This window comes from Sander lucioperca, chromosome 17, assembly GCF_008315115.2.
Source record: "Sander lucioperca isolate FBNREF2018 chromosome 17, SLUC_FBN_1.2, whole genome shotgun sequence".
NCBI classification, from domain to species: Eukaryota; Metazoa; Chordata; class Actinopteri; order Perciformes; family Percidae; genus Sander; species Sander lucioperca.
This window is the reverse complement of record NC_050189.1, coordinates 20,599,858-20,614,091: the sequence shown is the minus strand read 5'-3', so window position 1 is coordinate 20,614,091 and position 14,234 is coordinate 20,599,858. Positions and strand designations below refer to the sequence as shown.

Here is a 14,234-nt window from a genome sequence, read left to right as displayed (position 1 = left end):
TATTTGATGTTGTTCTTATTCATATGTAACTTAGTATATATGCAGCAACAGTTTCCATACCATGTGGACCAGCTCGACTGGAGCTCGGTGATGGCCCAGCTCTCTCCTTTCCCTTTCACTGTCTGAGCCCTGCACGGTATCTCGTCTCTCTCTTTCTCCCTCCTCATCTTGGTGATGCTCTCCCTCCATATCTTCACCGCTGTGGTGTTCTCCACCTCCTCCTGTCCCTGGTCGCCTTGGCCTTGTATTCTCTCTCTGTCACCTTTCTGTTGCCCTTTTCTCTCCACCTCGTCTTCATCTTCTCTCTCTCCTTTCACCTCTTCTCTCTCTCCTTCCATCTCTTCTCTCTCTCCTTCCACCTCTTCTCTCTCTCCTTCCACCTCATCTTCTCCGTCTACCTTGCTCAGTTGTTCATTTTCTATTTCTCTCGCCTTTCTCTTTGGTGAGAAAAAACTACATATGCTACCTTTCCTCTTCATTTCTGTAAGATTAAAAGTAATTTTACAATGTTTTCCTTGACAGACGTTGAATCAATATTAGCTTTTGTAGCCGACTTTACACAGAACAACCGTCAGACCTAAGTAACATTATATGTATAGTTAGCAAAATAATGTTCTTCAACCTGATTTTTATCATCTCAAAATCAGCATCGCAACTATGCTAGCACTGTTCTTTCATTATAATTTCATTTCTTGATACATAGTTAATCTGTTTTGACATCTTTCCTCCTGTGTCTCCTTTCCTAACGACTCCTGGCTCCCTCGCTTCGCGCCACTCAGTTTTCCAAACAAATCAGGCTCTTGCTGCTCTGGCGTCATCTCGTGCTGCATTCACTGCAGTCGGACATTGGAGATTCGCGCTCATAAATTGTCAAATTTGCCATAACTTTTAATTCATTGCTGCCAACTGGGGTGGCAGCAGGGGTGGCAAGGCTTTCTTTTAGGGTGGCATTTGCCACCCTATGCCACCCCGGTAGATCCGCCCCTGACTGGTAGATGTTTGTGATTGGTCGTGCTGTGCAAACACCGCCTCTTTTATGTGAACGTGCGAGCGTCGCTGGATTGGGAAACCCTGGGTTGACTGAACTAGTTGTTAACCAGCGTCGTGACACAGATTATGGAGGACCGCAGTAGTTAGATTAGTGAAACAACATGACTTTTTATTATTAATAGTAGTTTATTATTGTTTTTCAGACCTGATTGAGGTAACAGTGAATCCTGGAGATGATGTCATTCTGCCATGTCAGGCTGATGATTCCTCCATCAGAGCTGTAAAGTGGAGCAGACCTGACCTGGAGCCAGATATCGTCCTTTATTGCAGCGACGGACACCTGGATCCAACTTGCCAGCATCCATCCTTTAAGGACAGGGTGGAGCTGGTGGACAGAGATCTGAAGGACGGAGACGTGTCTTTAACTCTGAAGAATGTGAGCAGCATCGACAACGGGACATACGAGTGTGGAGTTGCATCAGGTAGTTCAAGACGTAAAAAGAGATCTTGTGACCCAATCAGCACCATCAGACTCATCAGAACCGTCTATCTGCAGGTTCCAGATCCAGGTGAGGTAGTCTCTCTCAGAGAGTTTTTCTGAGTATCAGGTTGTAGCTGCAGTTTCTAACATCAGAGAGGATGAAGACTGCTCCACTATCACACATTTACTGACTCATATGTTTTATTATCTTCAGGTTCTAACAGCGGACACTCTGAGGATGGAAACTCCTCTCATGTAGGCCTCCTCCTTGGACTGGCAGCAGCTGTTCTGGTTCTTGTAGCTGCTGCAGTGGTTGGTGTCCTGATATATAAAAGACATAAGAAGAAGAGATCAGGACAACCTGCTGATGATGATGAAGCATCAGCTGATCAGTTCATCTGACCTCTTACTTCTGTAGGTGTGAGGTCATGTGCACATCTGCTATTTGGTCTGTTTGCCCCCCCATCACAGAGATGTTCAGATAATATCAACTCAGCAGTAATACACAAAAATACTTTGCTCCATTAAACATATTAAATGTGATAATATTATGTATGTATCTGAATGTAACAATAATCTACTCAACTCTGAGCTGTATCTCAGCAAGCTTTTAACAGGAAATGATGTTTGTTTAGTTGTAAATATCAGCAGACGGAGCCCCCCCCAAATATCTTCTAATCAGGTGTAGAGAGATCTTCATCATGTCTTCTGTTTGGTGTTTTGGTAATAATACATTTATATGGAGGGAATTTAAATGATTGTTTTCTGCTCGGACATATAAAGACTCGTGTTGCTAAGTGTTATATTTTCAGCTGATGATTTAATATCAACTAACATTGAACAGTTTAAACTGAGGAGTTGATGATATTGTGAATATTGTTGTTATTGTAATTATAAAATCATCTGATGATCAGAATATCTCAGGGGGACATAGAGGACCAGTCTGTCTCTAAATAAGACATTAAACTGGATTTATTAATCATTTAAGTATTATTAACATGATGTTTTCTAAAGGAAATGTTATGAAATGTGAACTATACCAAAGTGATGATCTTTGAAATCAGTTGATAATTATTTAATATGAATGAATGGATGAAATAATAATGATCAGAGACATGATGGAAGTTAATAACTCAGTTTTAACATTCAGATACATTAATGTGCCTTAAACTGTTTTACTCTTATCTTATTTTAATAAATACTTTATTTTTCTACATTTGGATTCTCCAGTTGTTACTTTTATATTTTCATTGTTGTGTGTTTTTATTCTTGTTTATTATTCTTATTGTGTGTGTTGTATGAATATCTGAATATGTTAAATGTGTAGAGGAGGAGCAGAGACTGGGGGAAGGATGTGATCCTGAGAGACTAAGATCTGAATCTGATGGAGGTCTCTGGTGTCAGCTGAAGACACCTTTGTCCAACATGTCCAGGATTTCACAACCACTCTCACACTAGTTTGATGATTGTCTCAGTCAGAGCGGTCGGGGAGATGAGAGATATATCTCAACCTCGGTCTGGACAGCTGCATGGAGAGTCTGACAGGTTTTAGAACAACGCTCAAAGTACTTTTACTTTAAATACATAAAACTAAATGACTCCATATTTGATAGTTCAGATAAAAGTCAAATGTATATCAGTTCAAATGTTCTTTAATTAAAAAAAGGCAGATTGTTTTAATATCGACACAAGTTTTAATGTTTGACATGAATATTAATCTGTGATTAATTATTAGAACAATTACCAATACATACACATATATATATATATATATATATATATATATATATATATATATATATATATATATATATATATATATATATATATATTTTATTCATGTATTATTTTAATTAGTCTTATAGAAAGATGTCGTCTTGTTAAGAGAAAATGTAAATGTGTTGATGGATTTATATTTACAATACATTTCAGTTTCTTCTGATAATGAGACTGGATTTATGAAAGTGTGAATAATGTTTAACTAACAGTTACGGTTTTACATGGAATAGTTCAATGGTAGGATTTGATGTATAAATATTATGTCACATATTTTAATGTATTATACAGTATTGGTTTTGTGATAAATAAGTGTTGTATTCAACTTTTTCAGCTAAAAGGGTGATCTTATGTTTGACTAACTGCATGAAAAATGCTTGTTACATGCAGAACTGAAGGGGGGGGGGGGAGAGACAGGAGAAGGGTTTCAGAGTGATAGAGAAAGACAGAGTGGAGCGGAGTTTAACTGCTGCACTTCGACAGGGTTTACCCCAAGCCTCCAGGAAGAGCGCCATGTTTAAAAGCCACCATGGGCTTAGCGGATAACGGTGGTACTGCCCCCCATGGCCCAGAAAGACTTCACAGAGACTTTGCATGACGAAAGAAACGTCTATATTTCAGCGGATAATTTGTTTCTGGGTATATCAACTTACCACCCGAACACTGAAAGGGTCCTTGTTTAAAACGTTACGTTTTTAACATTTTTAACATTCACTAGAAGCGAATCCAGAACTTTAAATTTGTCATGATGAACGCGCATAGTGGACGCGAGCAGAGCCGCGGGACTGCGCCCGCCCGCTCACATGACTGTTCTCCCGAGCTCATGTAGCTAGCTGTTATAATAGATATAGCTAATGGTTGTAATGTAGCTAGCTGTAATAATGGATATAGCTAATGGTTGTAATGTAGCTAGCTGTAATAATGGATATAGCTAATGGTTGTAATGTAGCTAGCTGTAATAATAGATATAGCTAATGGTTGTAATGTAGCTAGCTGTAATAATGGATATAGCTAATGGTTGTAGTTCACCATGTGTTCTATGAATACGTTAGTTTATTTTTCACGTTTTTGCATCGGCCTGGCGTTGAGCTTCGGGTCCCCCGGTGACCCCACATACTGTGTGATGTCATTTAACGTGAACTGGCACGGGGGGGGGGGGGCAGACATGTCGGAACAAACGCGTTTGGACAGGCTAATACAACATGTAAATAAACTAAACAAGCCCCCGTGACACGAAGGACAATACAAGCCAGTAGCCTAGTGCTACTCATGCTAACAGGGACGTGAAGTTTTCCTCCTAAATTTAAAAACGTATCTATAGCTGTCAGTTGTCACCCTACCACTCCAAATGTACAACTGGCATTTACAAATATGCAATAACAATCAAACAAGTACATGGGTATGTGTTTTTATTTATATTTACCATTCAATATAGCAATCAATGCTGTCAGTCCCATAGTAGAACATGACAGCGCTGCGTGTGTTAGGAACTATACAGGATTACATCATCCACGTGATTACAGATCATCTACAGTCTGTTGTTAGTTAAAATCAGCAACAGATCACATGTAGAGCATTTTAAAACAACTAGAGACTGTGTACCAGCTGATATATGGTCTGAGAACATTTTATTAAATCAGAATCGGACCACAGTGTTTTTGTGACTTCCTGTTCAGTCTGAAGGCTGCTGGAATCAGCTGGTGACTGAGAGCGGTCCCCCCCCCCTCGTCTACTTTAAGGCGAGGCGCAGTTTATTTGCAACGAGCCTGATGTATTTGAGCACAGTTCGTCGTCGCCATTTTGGAGCAGTAAACTGCGGTTTGTTGGATGTCTCTTCCTCTCGGACACTAAGTCTTCATTAATGGTATGTGTGTTCCTGTTATGTGTATAATGTTAGTTAAAGTGGTGTGGTGTGTATAATGTTAGTTAAAGTGGTGTGGTGTGTATAATGTTAGTTAAAGTGGTGTGGTGTGGTGTGTGAACTGTGAACACGGTTGAGTATGAAGTGTGTGACCGTGTGTTTGTTCTGTGTATGAAGGTCCGCGGACGCGGTGAGGCTCGTCTGACTATCTCTAGCCCAGTACGGGTCTTAGTCTCTGGGTGTTAGGGTGTATATTGTTAGTTTGATGGTCTTGGTTGTATCCTTAAATGTGTTATTATTATGTTGTATTAAGAGGGAGCTGGAGCAGAGTGTTTAGAGGTAGTTAACGTTGTTAACCTGTATCCCCATCAGAGACTAACTATAGTTGTGAATTGAATAAAACTCTTTCCTGCTGATAAAATAGTTTTGGGCATTCATCTTTAATTAACCCGCACACATTATTACATTATTAGACCTACAGTCCTTTAGATTTAGATTCTCCTTCAGATGACGCAGCTGTCCTCCTGTAAGTCCCGCCCTCTCATGTAAATGCAAACCAGACTGCCATCCCCTTATATACAGTCTGTTATCCTCTCCCTCCCTTGTGCAGTAAACTTGTGTCCTCCGTGTAGTGTCGGAAGTTCAATACACAGACTCAAGAAGACCTCACAGCCACCGACTGCTCCCTAGTCCTAGCGTCGAGGAAATACTCTAAATATATATTAGTATATTATACTGTCAGAGAGAACAGTGTCGGGATACAGAGACGACAGCAGATCACCTCTCTGTCAGATCTCATGGCTCCATTTCTGCTCCTGTTGATCCTTCTGACTGAAGCAGCTTCTGGTAAATATCAGCTGTTATTGTGGAAAGATTGATGGACAACGTTAGTAATGTTTATTCATTACTAGTTTATTGTTTCATGGTCTTGGTTGTATTCTTAAATGTGTTATTATTATGTTGTGTTCAGGGAGAGTAGGAGCAGAGTGTTAAGGCCTGTGACCATGGAGTCAGTTTAGTCTGAAATGTGCTGGAGACAGAGATGCGTTCAGGTTCATGTTCATGTTCTGTATCTTTCTCAGCCTACCTAAACAACGATCAATCATCACATTTCTGGTTCGATTTTTTTGACAGTTTTCAGTGGTTATGAGTTAAATATGAGAGAGAAATGTGGTGATCGTTGTTTAGGTACATTAAACCAGGTTAAGCTTGTTACTTAATGAAGAATAAACGTTAATGTGAGATAACTGATAATCGTTGGATTTCGGTTTAGTTTTTTTGACAAGCTTAAGTGTTCATGACAAGATATGGCCATGAGAAATGTGGTGATCGTTGTTTAGGTACATTAAACCACGTTAAGCTTGTTTTCTTCACGTTAAGCGTTATGTCAGACAGACAGGCAGTGTGTCAGACAGACAGGCAGTGTAGTGAGAGGAGGAGCAGCTCGGGAGGAGAACTGCTGCGTCTGTGCTGCTCTGTGAGGATAGAGATTGTTGTGGATTTGTTGGCATCTGTCGCTCAAGAATTATATGTGTTATGAACTTTATTTATTTTAACTAATTGAGCTCGAGGTTTTCCAAAAAAGTGGTGGGTACAAAATGAGTCATGACGAATATATAGCCTAGGTACGCGTCCGCCTGTGCCGCTGGTTAGAGGTAGTTAACGTTGTTAACCTGTATCCCCATCAGAGACTAACTATAGTTGTGAATTGAATAAAACTCTTTCCTGCTGATGAAATAGTTTTGGGCATTCATCTTTAATTATCCGGAACACGCATTATTAGACCTACAGTACTTTAGGTTTAGATTCTCCTTCAGATTCAGCTCCTCCTGTAACCTGCTGTTAGTCCCGCCCTCTCCCTCTCCCTCAAACACCCCCAGACTACCCTCCTACCCCTCCCTTGTGCAGCGCTGTAGTCCCTCTCCCTCAAACACCCCCAGACTACCCTCCTACCCCTCCCTTGTGCAGCGCTGTAGTCCCTCTCCCTCAAACACCCCCAGACTACCCTCCTACCCCTCCCTTGTGCAGCGCTGTAGTCCCTCTCCGTCATAACACACCCAGCTGCCAGCTAGTGATGGCGAACTGAAGCTTTCAATCCAGTTGTATCAAAAAAGGTTCAGAGCTCTGAGGACATCTGGTGGTGGAGTTAAGGACATCATTGGGTCCCAAACTGTTTCACAGATATTATCCATGAATGTCTTTGAGTCGAAGATGAATACATTTTTAGTATGAATTCATGGATAAATAAATAATGACATAAATAACTAAACCTATTTGGGACTTTGCATAAGTAAAAATGGGGTGTGTGTGAAACGAAGTGTCGGACGTCACTGGTCACGTGATTATCCCAAAACCAAGCTCCATTCCTGATTGGTTCATTTCTTCGATACATGCCTCGAAGCAGGAGGTTCACGGTTAACATCACTACCGTGTAGTGTCGGAAGTTCAACACACAGACTCAAGAAGACCTCACAGCCACCGACTGCTCCCTAGTCCTAGCGTCGAGGAAATACTCTAAATATATATATTAGTATATTATACTGTCAGAGAGAACAGTGTCGGGATACAGAGACGACAGCAGATCACCTCTCTGTCAGATCTCATGGCTCCATTTCTGCTCCTGTTGATCCTTCTGTCTGAAGCAGCTTCTGGTAAATATCAGCTGTTATTGTTAAAAGATTGATGGACAACGTTAGTAATGTTTATTCATGTCATTCTGGTGAAATAGCTGCAGTTTCCCCCACATGATTACGTTTTATTGATGCGAGCTAACGTTAGCTAGTGGAGCAGTTAGCCTCTAAAGGGGAGATATTCATCACAACACCGCGGCCAGCCAGACTCGGAGGCCTGGGGCGATACGGTCTGTTCCCCCGACGTTACTGCCGTTAGCACCGTTATCACCCGGTGCTGGAGTTAGTGCTGGCTGGGTTCGGGTGAATGTTGTAGACCTAACCTTAAAACGGCTAGCCTTAGCTAGCTGCTAACGAGGGTAAATCCTATACCACTAACAAGGCTCAAAATATCACCACACTCCAACGGTAACATAATGAGGGTCCCTACATGTAAACGGAAGCATTGAGAACTTTGTAAGTGTACAGATAGTTTATTAAAAAGATAGTTCATAAAGACAGTAGCGTTCATGTTTACATGCGCCGCCATCTTGGACCCGTGTAACAGTAACAGATCAAACTATCACTGCTTACCTTAGTCAGCCTACTGCATGCACAATGACTACAATGGTGTGACTATCCATATTTAAAATACATGTTAATTAATTAAACATTTGAATTGTATTGGTTGACTTTGTACATCAGCAAGCCTGCAGTACTATGTGATATAGAGCTACCCAGCATAACATGATATATTACAAGATAAAAACAAGGACTGGTTATTTTTCTGATAATTTAACTGATATCAAAACATTTGATATTTATTACAGATTCATAAATGATTACAGTATATAACACAGGTTAACCTCTCTACCTTACACAGTTTCTTCTTTAGACTTTTGCTCTCAGTTGTAGAGTAGGAACCTCAGTCACATGGTGTTGTCTCAACTTATCAAAGGTACAGACAACCTGTGTGTGTGTGTGTGTGTGTGTGTGTGTGTGTGTGTGTGTGTGTGTGTGTGTGTGTGTGTGTGTGTGTGTGTGTGTGTGTGTGTGTGTGTGTGTGTTCTGACCACGGTGAGACATCTGTATCAGGAGAAGTTAACCCTCTCCTTGATTTCATGTTTAAGGAGAACCAGGAAATGAGTCTGGGGGGGATGCAACGCTACCAAGCTACAGCTGAGCGCTGTAACGTGTAGTTAAAGTTGTTGGGAGGTGACGTCAGGCTGCAGCGTAGGGCCGTACGTAGTCACGGAGTAGATTTAACTAGATTTAATAGGAGTGAGAGACAGTGACTATGAAAGAGATGAGATCTGATATTAAACAACATTTCCTGAAGGATTAGACCTGAACTATTGATGAGTCATGTCAACACGTATCTCAGTGAGGAGCTTCTTCATGAGTTGACCTCGTGGTAATAAAGTCCTGTGATATCTCTGATAATTAACATCCCTTCTGCAGTGTTACACCTGATGGAGGGCTTTAGAAGTACCATGACTTTTATTCATTACTATTGTTTATTATTGTTTTTCAGAAGAGCTCGTGGTAGCAGTGCGCCCTGGACAGGATGTGACTCTGCAATGTCAGGCTACAAAGTCCAACATCATAGCTGTAGAGTGGACCAGACCTGACCTGGAGCACCCAGAGTACGTCCTCTATTACAGCGATGGACACTTGGATCCAACCCACCAGCATCCATCCTTTAAGGACAGGGTGGAGCTGGTGGACAGAGATCTGAAGGACGGAGACGTGTCTTTAATTCTGAAGAATGTGAACAGACACGACGCTGGAACATATGAGTGTCGAGTTGCACCAGCTGGTTCCAGACGTAAAAAGAGATCCGTCATCGACTCTGAGCCAATCAGAATCATCCGTCTGCAGGTTCCAGATTCAGCAGGTGAGGTAGTCTCTCTCAGAGAGTTTTTCTGAGTATCAGGTTGTAGCTGCAGTTTCTAACATCAGAGAGGATGAAGACTGCTCCACTATCACACATTTACTGACTCAGATGTTTATTATCTTCAGGATCAAACAGTGGACACTCCAAGGATGGAAACTCCTCTCATGTAGGCCTCCTCCTTGGACTGGCAGCAGGTGTTCTGGTTGTTCTGGTTCTTGTAGCTGCTGCAGTGGGTGGTGTCCTGATATATAGAAGACATAAGAACAAGACATCAGGACCTCCTGCTGCTGATGATGATGAAGCGTCAGCCGATAAGTTCATCTGACAACTCACAACAAAGCTTCTGATGCATTATGAATATTGTTGATATTTGTAAGGGTTAACGCCCGACGGTGAGGTTTCCTCCGCCGAAGACCATTAATACCTGACAATGGACACCTCGAAGGGCATTGACCCGCTTATACCATGGTCACTTGTCAAATAGCATATTTTTAAAACGTCAGTTTATATTTTAATTAGTTTTACAATCGAAATATAATTTTTTTTCCCCAAACAATAACTCAGGATCCAAAGTCAATAACATTGTGTACAGTTGGTAATCAGTACAAATGATTTGACAGTATGTCGGTTTCCTATTCTGCAACAGGGCCTCCTTCACTCACGCTGCCAAACTCGCTTTTGGTGAAAATGACAATTTTACCAATTCTCGACTTCAGTGATGTCATTTACAGAAGTGCCTCAAACTCTCTCCCGAAAAACAACTGGATCTTGTCCACCATAGTGCCATACGTTTTGTGACCAGAGCCCCTCATAACACCCACCACTCTATGCATTAGTCGGCTGGCCCTCGTTACACACCTGACCCTAACTCACTGGTGCCAACTCTTCTACGAGTCCTTGCTAGGCAAAGCCCCGCTGTACCTAGGCTCACTGGTTACTATAGCTTTACCCACCTAGCAGCTACATCTCCTTGGTCAACCCAAAAGCCAACCTCCTTTGGCCGCCACTCCTTCCAGTTCTCAGCTGCTAATGACTGGAATGCACTTTAAAAAACTCTGAAACCCAAAACTCTTATCTCACTAACTGCCTTCAAAGCCCGTCTGTCTGAGCTCCTGTCCAATCACTGTACGTGCTAACTGTCCCCCATCAGTCGCGCTCTGTTTTGCGCCCCCTTATTGCATTATTGCGTCCCGTTAGCTCTGTCACGCCCCATTGCATATTTGCACATCTTCACCTGCATTGCTGTCCCATTCTGTTTACGTTCTTTTGCCCTATTCATCCGTGTGTTAAACTGTCATACCCCCCCCCCCCACCTTTGTTGTCACACAATTTCACATTCTGCACTACCTGTATATTGACTCTACTAGATTTCAGCATTTATATAGTCTCTCTATTCCAGTTTATTGTGTTACTACTGATCCACATCACTAACCAGACCAGTATTTGCATTAACTGTTTTTTTTTTTTTTTACTCTTCACTACATCCCCGCAGTGTTAAAAACTGTCTATTCATGTTTATTGTGTTATTACCATATTCACTCTGGCTTACTTTACTTACTCTCGTCTCATCTTACTTACACCTCACTTTGCACCGACTTTGTAATACCTACTTAATCTGTACTTTATGTAGCCTATTGTATTCTGTTTTCTTGTACTATATTGAATGTGAAACTATATGTTGTCCTGCATGCTTATGCTTTATTCTTGGGCAGGCGCAGCTTTTTAATTCAGAACAGTAAACAGTCAGTTTCACTGGAACTCCTTTAGTAGCTGTCCTATAACACATTTTTAATGAAAACCCTGCAGCCAATCAGAATCAAGTATTCACCCAGACCATGGTATCAGTAATTATAAAATCATCTGATGATCAGAATATCTCAGGGGGACATAGAGGACCAGTCTCTCTCTAAATAAGACCTTCAACTGGATTATTATCTATGAAATAGATTAACATGATGTTTCTAAAGGAAATGTTATGAAATGTGAACTATACCAAAGTGATGATCTTTGAAAGCTGTTGATAATTATTTAATATGAATGAATGGATGAAATAATAATGACATGATGGAAGTTAATAACATTCAGATACCTCAATGTGCCTTAAACTGTTTTATTCTTGTATCTTATTCTGATAAATATTTTTTTATTTTTCAACATTTGGATTCTCAAGTTGTTATTTTTATATATTGATTGTGTGTTTTTTATTCTTTGAACACAAATAAAGCCGCTCCCAATGTCCAACCTCATATTGTGTGTGTGTGTGTGTGTGTGTGTGTGTGTGTGTGTGTGTGTGTGTGTGTGTGTGTGTGTGTGTGTGTAGTCTGCGAGGTTTTGTAATAACGCTCAAAAGTACTTTTACTTTAAATACATAAAACCAAATGACTCCATATCTGATAGTTCAGAAGTTTTAATGTTTGACATGGATGTTAATCTGGTGAGTCTGATTAATATTTATTAGAACAAATATTAATACATACAGAGACATATATACGTATATGTACATTCATATACATTTAATATACACAACATGTTTTAATCATGCAATACAGAAACCCCCCCCCCCCCCCCATGCTCTGTGTATGACCGTAGTGTATCTCAGTGTGTAACTGGTTGTTCCAGATGTTTTTTTGTACATGTCAGATGTACTCAGAGTAGAGAGGAACTTGTTGATGATCTGTTGGTTTATTTGTACACGAGGTAGTGAAATATTACCACATACTGAGAATAGTACCATAGCATCAGAGAAAAAACTGTAAAATGTAACAAAGTACAATACTTTAAACCAAACATACTGAAGTAAAAGTAAAATTACAGATTTTAAAAACTACTTTAAAAAGTGAAAGCACACAAAAACTGGGGATTTCCTAATAAATAAATAAATGAAATGTATAATAAAAGTGAGTAAAATTAAACGAAACGCCTCTATATAGATATATATACACACACACACACACACACACACACAGGCTGACCTTTGACCTCCTGTCTCTCCCTCTGAATGAGTATCCTTCACTGATGTAATGAACCAAAGTGACCACAGGGGGGGGCTGTTGCTCAGATATTACTCTGTATGAATGTTATTGAGATAGATTGATAGATAGATAGATAGATAGATAGATAGATAGATAGCAGGGGTGGAGCTAGACTCTCAGTACAGTGGGGGCGGAGCTTCATCATGGGTCCCTCTGCTACCAAGTCATTTTAAAATTGTAACCGTTAAAAACAAACAGTAAAATATCTGATGAATGCATGTTATAATGTGTCACTGGTTGAGCCAAGTAAGTCTATATGTCTAATAGAACACAAAGAAAAGACACAAGTTAGTATTGATGAACTAAGAAAGAAGTTTGCCAGTCAAGTAGAAATGTTTCAGCACCACGGACAGAGACAGCTGATGGACAGAGACAGCTGATGGACAGAGACAGCTGATGGACAGAGACGGCTGGTGGACAGAGACAGCTGGTGGACAGAGACAGCTGGTGGACAGAGACAGCTGATGGACAGAGACAGCTGGTGGACAGAGACAGCTGGTGGACAGAGACAGCTGGTGGACAGAGACAGCTGATGGACAGAGACAGCTGAGGGACAGAGACAGCTGATGGACAGAGACAGCTGATGGACAGAGACAGCTGGTGGACAGAGACGGCTGGTGGACAGAGACGGCTGATGGACAGAGACGGCTGATGGACAGAGACAGCTGATGGACAGAGACAGCTGGTGGACAGAGACGGCTGATGGACAGAGACGGCTGATGGACAGAGACAGCTGGTGGACAGAGACAGCTGATGGACAGAGACAGCTGATGGACAGCGATGGTGCTGAACAGGCCAGGTGAGCTCAATCAGTGCCACGCTATATAACTGACATGGCTCTATTATCTATATGTTTGATAAGAAGAGCTGGATTATTATAACATGAGATCATCTGCAGTAATTAGCTTCTGTCAGATAATAATCTGCAATGTGTCACTTTGGGCCCCGTTCTCATCAAGTGACGCAAGATCGGCGGCGTTTGAGGGGCCCCTGATTGGCACGGGGCCCTGGGGCGGCCACACCCAAGCACCCACGCTATCTCTGCTACTGATAGATAGATAGATAGATAGATAGATAGATCGGTGGGTGGGTGGGTGGATGGATGGATGGATGGATGGATGGATGGATGGATGGATAGATAGATAGATAGATAGATAGATAGATAGATAGATAGATAGATAGATAGACAGACAGACAGACAGACAGACAGACAGACAGACAGACAGAGAGAGAGAGAGAGAGAGATGGATTTATATTTACAATACATTTCAGTTTCTTCTGATAATGAGACTGGATTTATGAAAGTGTGAATAATGTTTAACTAACAGTTACGGTTTTACATGGAATAGTTCAATGGTAGGATTTGATGTATAAATATTATGTCACATATTTTAATGTATTATACAGTATTGGTTTTGTGATAAATAAGTGTTGTATTCAACTTTTTCAGCTAAAAGGGTGATCTTATGTTTGACTAACTGCATGAAAAATGTTTGTTACAAAAAGGGAAGGGGGGGGGGAGAGAGACAGAAGGAGGGAGGGAGCAGCAGGGAGGGCGTGGACTATTTCAGTTTCAACATGTAACCCT

The 14,234-nt window shown here is 41.0% G+C and overlaps 3 protein-coding genes and 1 long non-coding RNA gene across 4 annotated transcripts in view; 3 read left to right on the top strand and 1 right to left on the bottom strand.

Moving 5' to 3' along the window:
* The window catches only part of LOC118493570 (coxsackievirus and adenovirus receptor homolog), an 11,235-nt gene extending 1,151 nt beyond the window's left edge, over positions 1-10,084 (top strand). The window contains exons 2-4 of the mRNA XM_035993998.1: positions 1,194-1,559; positions 9,255-9,614; positions 9,740-10,084. Coding sequence (XP_035849891.1) covers positions 1,194-1,559; positions 9,255-9,614; positions 9,740-9,939 — 926 coding nt within the window. The 3' untranslated portion in view covers positions 9,940-10,084. The remainder of the gene's footprint in view (positions 1-1,193; positions 1,560-9,254; positions 9,615-9,739) is intronic.
* Positions 1-14,234, top strand: part of LOC116034141 (hemicentin-1-like) — a 1,482,957-nt gene that overhangs the window by 569,335 nt on the left and 899,388 nt on the right. The window lies entirely within an intron of this gene.
* Positions 1-14,234, top strand: part of LOC116034453 (Fc receptor-like protein 5) — a 245,863-nt gene that overhangs the window by 104,315 nt on the left and 127,314 nt on the right. The window lies entirely within an intron of this gene.
* On the bottom strand, positions 11,086-11,534 carry LOC116034456. The gene is made up of 2 exons (XR_004101096.2): positions 11,414-11,534; positions 11,086-11,198 (listed from the first exon to the last, which is right to left on the bottom strand). It is a non-coding gene; the product is annotated as an uncharacterized LOC116034456 (long non-coding RNA).